This window comes from Pan troglodytes, chromosome 15 (assembly GCF_028858775.2).
Source record: "Pan troglodytes isolate AG18354 chromosome 15, NHGRI_mPanTro3-v2.0_pri, whole genome shotgun sequence".
NCBI lineage: Eukaryota > Metazoa > Chordata > Mammalia > Primates > Hominidae > Pan > Pan troglodytes.
This window is the reverse complement of record NC_072413.2, coordinates 89,318,141-89,331,395: the sequence shown is the minus strand read 5'-3', so window position 1 is coordinate 89,331,395 and position 13,255 is coordinate 89,318,141. Positions and strand designations below refer to the sequence as shown.

General features: G+C 52.2%; 1 protein-coding gene across 8 annotated transcripts in view; it reads left to right on the top strand.

Moving 5' to 3' along the window:
* Positions 1 to 13,255, top strand: part of CCDC88C (coiled-coil domain containing 88C) — a 146,721-nt gene that overhangs the window by 90,518 nt on the left and 42,948 nt on the right. For all 8 annotated transcript variants that reach the window (XR_008538943.2, XM_016926600.4, XM_063793074.1 and 5 more), the window contains 4 exons: positions 1,452 to 1,598; positions 2,583 to 2,727; positions 6,196 to 6,380; positions 11,707 to 11,844. Coding sequence is in view for 7 of the 8 variants with exons in the window: in XM_016926600.4 (XP_016782089.4) it covers positions 1,452 to 1,598; positions 2,583 to 2,727; positions 6,196 to 6,380; positions 11,707 to 11,844 (615 nt within the window). In the remaining variant the exon portion in view is untranslated. The remainder of the gene's footprint in view (positions 1 to 1,451; positions 1,599 to 2,582; positions 2,728 to 6,195; positions 6,381 to 11,706; positions 11,845 to 13,255) is intronic.

The window sequence follows — 13,255 nt, the reverse complement described above, 5'->3', positions numbered from 1 at the left end:
CCTGCCTCCCTCTGAGGGCCACTGTAAGGCAGGACATGGATTGCCTGGGGCAGGGCCAGCCACATAGTAGATGTGGTCTCTGCTGGGCACAGGCAGCAAGAGGAGGGCACGCAGGTGAATCCAGAGACTTAATGGCCAAGCCCCTCACCGCCTGCCAGGCTTTCATCAAAGCTGTGTCCGCTGGCCGGAAAGTGTGTGGCTTCCCCTCCACCAGGAGTCTTGGATTCTGGCCCACATAGGAAGATGAGCACATGGTGGATAAGTAGAAACTCCCAGCCTGGTTCCCAGTGTGATTCGTGAGTGGGACAAACCTCAGACAGCTCTGCCCACCGAAAGAAGCATACACGTTCCTGGCGTGTGCTGTTTGTAACCTGCGAAGGCATTTGGGGGAAGCTCAGTTTCCCACCAGATACCAAGCGGTGCTTGGAAGGGCCCAGGAGAAGAGAAACCAGGAAAGCCCTTAGCAAAGGAACAGTGGAGATGTGTGCCCTGGACCGACTTCTTCCCTTGTGCACATCACTGCCTGTGTCAAAAATAGATCCAGCGCACCCCTCAGCTGTATACATTTGTGGAGCTCACATTTGTGTGGTTTGCTATGCTGAAACTTAACTGTTTTAAAGACCCCCATTTCCAGGAAACTGCCAAGAACTGTTGTTATCTCAGAGTGTTTGTAGGATACTCAGATAGGAGCAGTGTATTGAATGAAAGTTTATCTGAATAGCTGCTGTTTTCCAGGCCCCACATCTGTAGAATGAATGTGGAATTAAGAGGTCTACTAGACTCAGACCTGGAACCCAGGATTGACTCTCGACCCCACTCCTTCCTTGTTAAGGAAATGGGCTCAGGGTCCCCTTGTCCATCCAGATGAGATTAGGCATGTCAAAGCCTTGGCACTATTCCCAGCCTATCTTGATTCATGGATTTTTTTTTTTCTTATAGCAGAGAAAAGTCCATTGTCCTTGCCCGATTAAAAAGGGTGAAGATGGGCTGGGCGCAGTGGCTCATGCCTATAATCCCAGAGCTTTAGGAGGCCGAGGCAGGTGGATCACCTGAGGTCAGGAATTCGAGACCAGCCTGGATAACATGATGAAACCTCATCTCTACTAAAGATACAAAAATTAGCCGGGCGCGGTAGCAGGCGCCTGTAATCGCAGCTACTTGGGAGGCTAAGGCAGGAGAATTGCTGAACCCAGGAGGTGGAGGTTGCAGTGAGCTGAGATCGCGCCACTGCACCCCAGCCTGGGCGACAGAGTGACATTCCGTCTCAAAAAAAAAAAAAAAAAAGGTGAAGATGATAAAAAAAAAAGTAGAGGAAAAACTTCCTGCCTCGGACTTCCCTCTAGATTGTTTGCTTGGGTCCAGATGCCTGAAAGAGTTTTGGTTTTAGAATTCCATCCTAATGACCCAGGTGCCTTTATCTGATGGTTCTCATGTATGTTTTTGCTAACCAGGAGCTGAGAGAAGATAATATCATTTTAATTGAAACCAAGGCCATGCTGGAGGAACAGCTGACTGCTGCTCGGGCCCGGGGCGATAAAGTCCATGAGCTGGAAAAGGAGAACCTGCAGCTGAAATCCAAGCTTCACGACCTGGAATTGGTACTGCAGGCTGTGTTGTTACTACATTGAAAACAGATTGGGCTCGGGCACAGTGGCTCATGCCTGTAATCCCAGCACTTTGGGAGGCTAAGGTGGGAGGATCCCTTGAGCGCAGGAGTTCTAACCCTGGCAACCTAGCGAGGCCCCATCTCTACGAAAACTAAATAATTGGGCATGGTGGTGTGAGCCTGTAGTTCCGTCTACTTGGGAGAGACTGAGGCAGGAGGGTTGCTTGAGCCTGGGAGGTTGAGGCTGCAGTGAGCCGTGATCACACCATTGCATTCCAGCGTGGGTGATAGAGCAAGACCTTGTCTCAGAAAAAAAGAAAGAAAGAAAAGAAAACCGATTGGGGCAGGTTCAGGTTTATGCCGTGCCCTTCTCTGATAGTTTAGCTACTGGGTTTGTTGCTGCTACTGCCGTTGCTGCTGCCACTGCTACCACGAATGACTTGTTGACTGCGGGGAGTAGCTTGCTAAAATCAGCAGGCTTGAGTGGGTGCCACTTAACACCCACACACAGAGAGCACTTGACTTCTGTATTGCTTTTCTGTAGGAATGAGTGTATGTGTGTGTCTTGGAAGAAGGGTCTTTGCCAGTGTTGATGGTGTGGGGTGAGCTATGATTTGTTAGCCTGTTAACAGCTTTAGAGGCCTGTTAGGGCTTCGCTAGAGCCACAAAGCTGCCCATCACTGCACACTTGCTTTAAAGCCCTGTGCAGTATGTCACTTTGTTCAGACAGCATTCAGTTAGGGACCCCGGGTCTCTCTTCATAACCTAGGTAGCCAGGTCAGGGTACCTTTGAGTGGCTTTCCCTCTCATAGCAGGGCCCTATGTTGGGATGTTTGTGTGCAGCTCTGTTTATTTGGAAGTGAGCCAGTACATCTTCATCCACAGCACATGACGGTAGCTATACAGGGGCTGAGGCTTGTCCAGAGGGATCTCCAGCTGTGCAGCCTCACTTCTTGCCTCTTCTTGCTTGCCCCAGGACCGGGACACAGATAAGAAACGAATTGAGGAGCTGCTGGAAGAAAACATGGTCCTTGAGATTGCACAGAAGCAGAGCATGAACGAATCTGCCCACCTTGGCTGGGAGCTGGAGCAGCTGTCCAAGAACGCAGACTTGTCAGACGGTAGGTAGCGCCTGGTGCCGGGGAGCCAGCCTGGCCGTGGCCGCCGCTGCCTCCAGGGAGCTGAGTCCTGGGCTCTGAATCTGCCATGTTAGCCCATCCATTCATCCCAGGCAAACATGATTTCCTTCAAGCTCCACTTGGAACTGTTTCATTACAGTTCTCCCCAGGGAAGACACGAGGGGTCTGGCAGCCTTGATGTCAGGACGCAAAACACAAATTAAGTGTTGCCAGTTTTCCGAATTCCCATATGGACATTCCCAGGAGCTTCCAGATTATAGTGCACTGACACCCAGAGGCTCTCTTAGGCCATCTGTGGATGGCTGAAAGCCCTGGATGGCAGGAGCCATCACCAGTGGCCACGAATCCCTGCTATAAATGTACCCAGGGCGTCATTTCCTCCATTCATTTGCATAATTGGGCAAGATGGAGGCAGCCTGTTTTCTCTCTCCTGGGTGGGGAGGGTGCTGAGTGGCTGCTGCCCCGGAGACCCAGGTTCTTAGCGCCTCTGCCAGGCCTCTCCCTTTCCCTCTTCCCTCCTGGGCTTGCTCTGCTGCCCACTGCCCTGCGCCCCGAGAGGAGGTGTCGGTCATGGGAAGCGTGGGCGGGGCCGCACTCAGCCCCCTGCGCAGGAAGCCTCAGCCCCGGCAAACAATGAGCCAGTTCCTGTGTTTGAAAATAGCACACGCTCACCGTTCCCGTGCACGTGATAGTGCAAGTTCGTAGTTACTTAGACTTTCCAGGGTGTGATGGGGCTTTTGGCTTGTTTAGGGGGTGGCTTTAAAAAATTCTGATAGACATCTAAGCATTCTGGAAAGGTTATTGGAAACAGGTGAATATTTCTTGTATTTGGGGGTTCCTGTCAGTTCCGAACCTAAAACCAGTTTCACTGTGAATCTGTGTGAGAAGTTAGCTGTCTGTGCTTTGATATCTGTGCGTAGCTCTGGGGCCTGAGGGCTGCACAAGGGGGTTCCCCCAAATCCCTTGCCTCTGGAAGTCCAAGTTGGGGGCGCCCCCTGGTGGAGCAGAGAGGTGGTACAAGCAGCTAGGATGGTCTCTCATCAACTAAATATTTGTTAGAGACCATGGTGGCTGGTGAGAAGGCCTCACCGATTTAGACCATTTTCTATAATGTGTGAGCTCTTTAAAGTTAATACCGTGATTTATTCTTAGTGTTGTCAACTCCTAGTGCCTAGCTAGGAGCTGGCATCATTCTAATGTTTGCTAGAATGATGGCATCGTGCAAGCAAAGCCTGAGTGTATGGGGCAGTGGCTTCGAGAGCCAGAAAGACCTGGCATAAAGCCTTGGCTTCTCCGCTGGTTAGCTGGGTGACCTAGGGCAAGTACTTAACCTCTTAAAACTTTAGTTTCCTTACCTGCAAAATAGGGGTAATGAACCTGCCTCACAAGATGACTGTGAGGATGAGTGAGAGAAAACAGTGAAGCAGGAACCCCGGCTCTGGCCCTTGGTGTGTTCCGTAGAGGGCAGCTCTTCTTGTCTGTCTTACTAAGACATACCCAGTTACTCTGGTTGCTGGGGGGTGCTGACGAGATTTGCACTAGTAAAGAAACACTGGGCCGGGCAAAGTGGCTCATGCCTGTATTCCCAGCACTTTGGGAGATTAAGGCGGGCAGATCACGAGGTCAGGAGTTCAAGACCAGCCTGGCCAACATGGAGAAACCCCGCCTCTACTAAAAGTACAAAAATTAGTCAGGCGTGGTGGTGCACACCTGTAATCCCAGCTACTCAGGAGGCTGAGGCAGGAGAATCGCTTGAACCTGAGAGGTGGAGGTTGCAGCGAGCCAAGATCACACCACTGCACTCCAGCCTGGGTGAGAGAGTGAGATTCTGTCTCAAAAAAAAAAAAAAAAGAGAAACACTGGCGTTTTAGTAGTAAACCATTGTGTCGTTTTAATAGTCTTCAAGGCACTGACTTTAATGGAAGAGGAAATGAAACATCGATTCCATTGTTTAACTCATAGAACCTTAAAAATTATTCTCTGTGGTCAGTTTGGGAAGGTGAAAAGGGATGGTGGTGATGGTTGCAGAAAAGTGTGCTTGTACCTAATGCCACAGATCCAAACACTTTAAAATGGCTAAAATGGTACTTTTTAAATATATTTTTCTGTAATTTTAAAAATGGGTTCCCCCCCATGAATTCTGCAGAGGCACTGTCCAGATGACCACAGGTTTTGAAATAATGGAGTCTTATTTGAGGCTTGGTGTTGAAGTTAGGTTAGTTTCATTTACAGCTTATTTGGGACGGAGCCCTCCAAGCGTCCTTGTATGTGGAGTGTGTGTGTGTTTATGTGTGTGTCAGTGCTGGGCTGGGGCCAGGTACACACCATCCCCTCCACTTCTCGCCTGCTGTTGCTTTGGGTCTTTAGGGCGTTCTGGCCTGTTGGGTGGTCCATGTCGTTATCCTTGGTAGAGGATGAAGACTCAGAGGGAAACGAGATGCTGTTCAGTCTTTATGATCACCCGGGGGATCTGAACCACACACATTTCCAGATTTATGTGTTTGCTGTGAAAGCCGTCACCCCCCTGTACCCACAGCCCCTGGGGTGAAGAGGTAGGGGGAGGAATCGCTGTATTAGCAACAGTGTGGAAAGGCCCCAAGAGATGAGGACGTGGCACTGGGTTGGGTAAATGAAGGGGGGAAGAACCGGGCTCCTTTCTTAAGAGGGCTTTTGCATACCTTTTTTTTCCCCCCTTCAAAACAACCCCATGACTTACCTAAAATCATGCACCTGCTTGTGGCAGGAGGGGGCCAGGAACTCCCATTCCTGACTCAAGACTCTTCCCTTCTCCATTTGCACCTGAGCTGTTTAAAAGCAGAGTAGATAGTCTGCCTTTTACTATTTTTAGCTTATTTTTCATCTCATTTAGAATTTTAAAAGTAATTTGCATACACTATCACAGTTTTCTTCAACATAATTGTGAAGTCACAGAAAGAAATCTCTGCATAGCGTCTCATCCAGGCTGACAAGTGCCCGACACATGTTCCGGTGTAGCTTTCTACCACCCATGGCCAACGGGAGTGGTCAGTTACGTGCCCCTGCCTGCTGAGCAGCCGAGATGTCCATTATGCTCTGGGGGGTATGGAAAATGTCACCTGTGTGTCATCTCTGTTAGCCTCTAAAATCCTTGATTGGACAGTTAGGATAGCAGCCTGATAGCCAGATGGTTCCCATAAGTGACACAGCCCTTGCATTGGCTCCTGGACTGTAACCTGCCGCCTTCTTGAGCCCTGGATTGCTGCCCTGACAGACCCCAGCAAAGCCTGCAGAGGAGCCCTCGGGCACTGGGAGTGGAGGGGCAGGAGGAAGGGTCCCCAGCTGACCTGTGGGAGCTCCTCCCCAGCCCCTTAGACCCTGGACTCCGGGACTGATGACCATCTCGGAGCTTGGGGCAGAGAGTGGAAGTGGAGGCCCACAGACCACTGGGCTCTGACTGGACTTTGTCTTCAGCCTCCAGGAAGTCGTTTGTGTTTGAGCTGAACGAATGTGCGTCCAGCCGCATCCTGAAGCTGGAGAAGGAGAATCAGAGCCTCCAGAGCACCATCCAGGGGCTGCGGGACGCGTCCCTGGTGTTGGAGGAGAGCGGCCTCAAGTGCGGGGAGCTGGAGAAGGAGAACCACCAGCTCAGCAAGAAGGTACCTCGGCCTCCTTAGGTCACTGGGGAGGCACAGAACCCTCGGGCACCCTCCCATCCTCCCCAGTGATTGTCTGGAGCACAGACAAGGAGGGGGCCAGGTAGAGCATGCAGGTGTCAGGCAGTGGGCAGAATCCAGGCGCAGTCACCGCTGATTATAATAGGAACGGGAGTGAGGACTGGGGAGAGCCAGAGGAGGTGTGGCCCTGTCCCTGCTTCGCTGCCATTAGAGGATGACCCGGACATGTGACTTTCTTGTGCCTCGTTGTCTTCAATCTGTGAAATGGGGTTGATGGGGTGCCTGCCTGTAAAAAGAAAACTCCCTCGTTCTCTTCCACGCCACTGCTCCCAGTACCTCACTGCTTATACCAGGGGTGTGGGGTTTTCCCCATATCAAGCAGTTCTCAAGTTCTTGGGGGACACCAGCTGGGTATCCTACAATTTAACTCAATTCTGACACTACAGACCCTGCAGCCTAAGGGCTCAGTCCCACCAGACTGCCTCCCACTTCAGGTGCCAATCCAAGTCCGGATTGTCACCTGTGCTTCTGATCAGCTGGCTGCAGATCAGAGGTTCCCACCGCCCCCTTCGTGGGCTCCGCTATAGCCTAGATGGCTTAGTATTCCTTGTTTATTACAAAGTATACAACGCACAGGCGGAACAGATGCACAGGGCGGTGGGTGCGGGGAGTGGTGCCACGCTACCCTGTCCTCTGCGGGTGCCCCTCCAGCACCTCCACATGTTCACCAACCTGGACACTTTTTGACCAAGTCCTTTTGGGTTTTTATGGAGGTTTCATTATATAGGCATGATTGATTACATCATTTGCCATTTGATTAGCTCAACCTCCAGGCCCTGTCTCCTCCCTGGAGGTAGGGGAGGCCTGAAAGTTTCAACTCTCTAATAACATGGTTGGTTCCCTTGGCAACCAGCTCCCATCCTGAGGCTCTCCAGGAGCCCCCAGTCCTCATTCATCTTAGCATACAAGAAAGACACCTATCCCTTTGGAGATTCCAAGGGTTTTCGAAACTTGTGCCAGGAAATTTAGCAACAACCAAACACACATGTCTTTCTTTCTTTTTTTTTTTTTTTTTTTGAGACTGAGTTTTGTTCTTGTTGCCCAGGCTGGAGTGCAATGGCACAATCTCGGCTCATTGCAACTCCACCTCCCAGGTTCAAGTGATTCTCCTGCCTCAGCGTCCCGAGTAGCTGGGATTACAGGCACCCACCACCACGCCCAGCTAATTTTGTATTTTTAGTAGAGACGGGGTTTTGCCATGTTGGCCAGGCTGGTCTCGAACTCCCAACCTCAGGTGGCCCACCTGCCTCAGCCTCCCAAAGTGCTGGGATTACAAGCATGAGCCACCATGCCTGGCCCCAAACACACATTTCTTATGCTGGCTGTTGTGGGGATTAGAGGTGGTAGTGTGTGTGATGGATTCGGCACATAGTAAGCACTCAATAAAAAGAGAGCAGGGCACTGTTATAAAGCATGCAATAGGGACCCAGGGAGAAGAACCAGTAAGGTACCGAATACCAGACGTTGAGTTGTTGACTAAAGTGATAATGAACATCCTTGGGGCTGCAAAGCCTAGGTCTGTATGTGTGAGGCCACTGACGGAATACCTTAGGGTCTTGCTGTGGTAAAACAAGCAGGTCAGTGCTTTCTCCCTCCTCTGGGTTTATGGGATGGGGAAGAAGAGATAGCTGAACTGTGTTCTGTTTTAATGACAGCTGTTAGGTCCTCCTGGGAGCAGAGTAGAAGCCAGACATCTGGGTGAACAGATGAGGGTTTGCAAGCCAGTCTCGTTCTACAGTTAAGAGGATCCCTGTCACATGGCAGATTCCATCTCAGGTGCAGGAAGGGGCCATTGAGAGACTAGGGATTGCCGACAGGTCTTGCTCATTCCAGGTCAGAGGACCTCTCATCCACCTGCCTCACGCTGTGGAGGCACTGGTGTATTGTGGGCTCTGAATGCACCAGCTGTCAGATTCCAGTCGAGGGAGGAGGCCAGAGTGTTCTTGCGGGCTGACTGCCATGCAGGATGGGCAACCCTCAGCCAGCTCAGCTCATCCTGAATTTCCCTCTCCAACCTCAGCCATCCAGCTGTGAGTCCTGGCAGTGTCATTTACTGAGGCATGACTGTGGCAGGATACCTGGGTCCCTTGGCTCTGCAGGTTCTTTTTTTTTTTTTTTGGACGGAGTCTCGCTCTGTTGTCCAGGCTGGAGTGCAGTGCTGCAATCTCAGCTTCCTTGCTATCTCCACCTCCTGGGTTCAAGCGATGCTCCTGTCTCGGCCTCCCAAGTAGCTGGGATTACAGGCATGTGCCACCATGCCCAGCTAATTTTTGTGTTTTTAGTGGAGATGAGGTTTCGCCATGTTGGCCAGGCTGGTCTCCTGACTTCAGGTGATCTGCCCACCTCAGCCTCCCAATGTGAGCCACCGCACCCAGCCACTCTGCAGGTTCATGATCTCTGAGGCTGGGAACAGGTCCCCCACTCCTGGGAACTGGTCCCTTGAGTTCCCTCATGGGACCTCTCCTACGAGGCTCCTCACTCTTGTCCCTTTGAACTTTGTGTGCCTTGCAGCGTTTGAGCTGCCGGGTGGTTTTTCCTCTCTTTGTAGGACAACAGAAGGCACCCCCGTCTCATGCCACGTCTTCTGGTGCAGGGCAGCATGGGGAAAGTGACTTGGTTTTTTGAGACAGGGTCTTGCTGTCATCCAGGCAGGAGTGCGGTAGCGTGACCATGGCTCACTGCAGCCTCGACCTCCAGAGCTCAAGTAATCCTCCCACAACAGCCTCCCGCATAGCTGGGACCACAGGCACGTACCACCACGCCCAGCTAATTTTTTTTTTTTGGAACTGGGGTCTCTTTATGTTGCCCAGGCTGGTCTCAAACCCCTGGGCTCAAGCAGTCCTTCGGTCTCAGCCTCCCAAAGTGCTAGGATCACAGGTTTGAGCCACTGTGGCTGACTCAGTGTTTTGGTTTCTTAGATTCATGTGGGCCTAGCACGGGAAATGTCTTCATAAGTGGCAGCCCAACCTTGGCCATGATAAAAAGAATTGCCCTTTAGGAAGATGAGAACCTCCAGCTCTGCGGGTCCTCACGACGCTGCCCTAGAAAGCCTGCAGTATTATCTCTCTGGCCTAGTGATATTTTGGGGCCCCTTCTGGCAGGTCACCAGGGTGGTGCCCAGGCATCTCTCTGCCCTGTCCTGTCTGCTGTGGCCCCTCTTCTGTACAAACAGGACCTAGGGGGGGCGTCGCCCACCCACCACAACTCCTTATGCTGATCTCTCAGGCCCTACCCACTTCCTCCCTGGCCCGACGCCAGCCTCTCCTGCCGTGGCCCTCGGGAGGCCCTGTCTTGGCACACACTCTCTGGTCGCGGGGGCGCCGGAAGGGAGGGGCCGCTGTTTGCAGGCAGGGCTGTCCTGTGTCTGAAGCCTAGAGCTCTCTCCTCCCTCTCGTCCTTGGCCTGCCCTGAGCCTGGCTGGAATCTGGCCCGACCCTGCAGGGTGGTTCTCCCTTCACTCTCTGTCCATGTCTCACTGACTGTTTTATTGGCCCCAGTGCCCAGCCCAGAGTCTGACACGTAGAGGGTGCTCGCCAGCATTTGACAGGTGAACCCTTCAGCACCAGCAGGAGGCAGGCTGTGCTTCAGGCCTGGCAACCCTCAGCCAGCTCAGCTCATCCTGAATTTCCCTCTCCAACCTCAGCCATCCAGCTGGCATTTCCTAGTCAGTAAGCAAGCCCATTGGCCCTGCTGAGTCCCACAGGGGGCCCCTAGTGCCAACCTGGCTCTTCACCTCACCCTGAATGTAGCCCAGGCTGCACGCTTGCTTTGGTCTGGGACCTCTGGAAACCATAGTTCCCTGAAGTTAAAACATCTTTCTCTCTAACTCAAGGCACCTCCATGGGTCCTAGAGAAGCCCCCTCCCTCCTCTGTGTCTGTAGCTTTGTATTGAAGTCATAAGAGTTCATTCTTTGAGTCAAGAAGGAAAAAGAATCCTTATTTTTAGAGGAAGAGGGGCAGCCCTTTGGGGGCCTGTCATGAGAGGCAGGAGCAGCTCATGTGAAGACATGCAGCCTGGGGGCTGAGGGGCAGGGTCCTGGCACCCACAACTCCCGGGAAAACCTAATGCTGCACCACATGAGACTGTTGCCCATGCCAGTGGCTGCAGGGAGGACAGGAAACCCTCTGGGGGCCAGAAAGTCTGCAGCCATCCCATATCTTAGCCCAGCAGGTTCATCAGGGGCACGGGTCTTCTTCGGGGATGGACCGGAGTATAGGACAAAGAACCACAGAATGAGAAAGATGAGGGGTCCATCAGGGGTAGGTAGGACCCAGGAAATCACACCTTTAGACCAGAAGCAACAGCAATCAGAAATGCAAGGGTCGGCCGGGCACAGTGGCTCATGCCTGTTAACCCCAGCACTTTGGGAGACTGAGGCAGGCGGATCACCTGTGAGACCAGCCTGGCCAACACAGTGAAATCCCGTCTCTACTAAAAATACAAAAATTAGGTGGGCGTGGTGGCAGGCTTCTGTAGTCCTAGTTACTCAGGAGGCTGAGGCAGGAAAATTGCTTGAATCTGGGAGGCGGAGGTTGCAGTGAGCCAAGATCATGCCATTGTACTCCATCCTGGGCGACAAGAGCAAAACTCCATCTCAAAAAAAAAAAGGTTGAGTCAGAATCTGCATTTCAGCAAGGCGGGCACTCGTGTGCAACGGGGAGCATGAGGACCTCTGTTTAGGTAGTTCATGTTTAGGAGGGCTGCGAACAGGTGGGTTCTGGCATAAGACCTTGCTGTCAAGGAGATCACTGGGTGGCTGTCCAGGCCAGACAAAATGTGGCCTGGCGTGTGAGGGAGATGGTGGAAGTGTGGAAGGGATAAGAAGGACAGGGCTTGGTGACAAATTTCCATGGAGGTGAAAGAGGAAGAGATATAACAGAGGGCCACTTGAGCAGCCAGGTGACATCACCAACTGAGGCAGGAAGTCTCCAGGAGGACAGGAAGCTGGGTGCATGTGAAACCCCCGAGGGCACCCAGCGGTGGCGGCCTCAGGCGGTGGAGCACATGGCAGCAAGGATGGGGCAGAGGGACGCTGGGGGGATGGTGATGGTTTGCTTCCTGGTGACTTTCTGTCTTAAGAGTGACAGCTGTGGTGTGGGGAGGTTGCTACAGAATGATGTCAGGAGGTCTTCCCTTGAGAAAAGACCCATTAGTGCATTCTGTTGGGGTGGTTTCTGTTTTGTTTTAAATCATGGTTCACTTCGTAGGACTGATGTCTGCACTGGGCTGGGTCTTTTGGTTCTGCAGATTGAAAAGTTACAAACCCAGCTGGAGAGAGAAAAGCAGAGCAACCAAGATCTGGAGACCCTCAGTGAGGAGCTGATCAGAGAGAAGGAGCAGCTGCAGAGTGACATGGAGACCCTGAAGGCTGACAAAGCCAGGCAGGTAGGTGCCTCCACCACTAACGCCTCTCCTAGAACCCCTGCCTGCAAGACGGAGAGCCAGGATTACAGCCATTCCTGGTACTGTATTGTGGATGCATGGATTATCCGTTACCTAGCTTAGCCACAGCTTAAATCAGCAATTCTCAATTTCCCAACTGGCAGTGGGAAAAGGTGGGGCGAATTTTGCCTCCCAAGGGACATTTGGCAATGTCTCAAGACATTTTTGATTGTCGTGACCCCGGGGAAGAGAGGGGGTGGTGCTCCTGGCATGGAGTGGGTGGAGGCCAAGGATGCTGCTACATATTCTGCAGTGCGCAGGGCAGGAACACTCCATCTGCAAATGTTCTTAGTGCCCCAGCTGAGAACCCTGGCAAATCCGTGTGGTTTTATTTGCCTCACACGGCAGGCAGTCCAGGGCTGATGTAGTGGCTCAGGGATGCCATCAGGAACCAGGCCTCTTGCCTACAGCTCCGCCAGCCTTAGCAGTGGCTGCTGCACATCCCTAAGGTACAAGCAGGAGAAAGGTGGAGGGCTTAGCATCACAGGGAAACCCTCCCAAGGATGCTCCGTAGACGTCACGTTGGCCAGAACTAACGTGTGGCTACCTCTGCCTGCAAAGAATGCCAGGGCACCAAGTATTTTAGTTTTTTGTTTTTGTTTATGTTTTCTTTTGTTTAATAGAGATGGGATCTCACAGTGTTGCCCAGGCCGGTCTCGAACTCCTGGGCTCAAGTGATCCTCCCATCTTAGCTTCCCAAAGTGTTGGGATTACAGGCATGAGCCACCATCACTGGCCCCAAGTATTTTAGCTTTTTGGCATCTGTAGTAGAGGAATAAAAAGCCCAGAGAAGATGGTTAGAATGGCGCATGGTAAACAGACGGACAGGGCCCTGCCCAGATGTTGCTCACAGCCAGGAAGGCACACTTCCAGGTGACAGGCAAGATGATCTCAGGAGGGTGCTACTGAGAGAATAGGGTGCTGAGGGAGAGAATACTGGGATACACGGCTACCTTAGAATCATCATGCCAGGATGTTTTGGGGAACTGACCCCAAGTATGAGAAAGAGCCAGTGAGGCTGATAGCCAGAGGAAAGTACTCCAGGCAGAGGGATCAGCATGTGCAAAGTGTTCACAGTCAGCTGGGCTAGGAGCAGTGAGCAGGAGGTGGAGAGTAGTGTAAGCAGAGGCTGCAGAGGTGGGCAGGGCCTGGCAACCAGAGACCAAGAGAAACCGCTGAAACTTAAGTGAGGGAGAGAGATGTATTTACATTTTAAAATCGTCCTGGCTGCTCTGAGTGTATTCTGACTTGAACCATCTAAGTGGTGGTGTCCGTGCCCACTCACCTGTGTCTGTCAAGCCTCTGGGTAATGCACAGGCAGTGTCTGAGCACAGGTAGGACAGCCGTTCAAGGC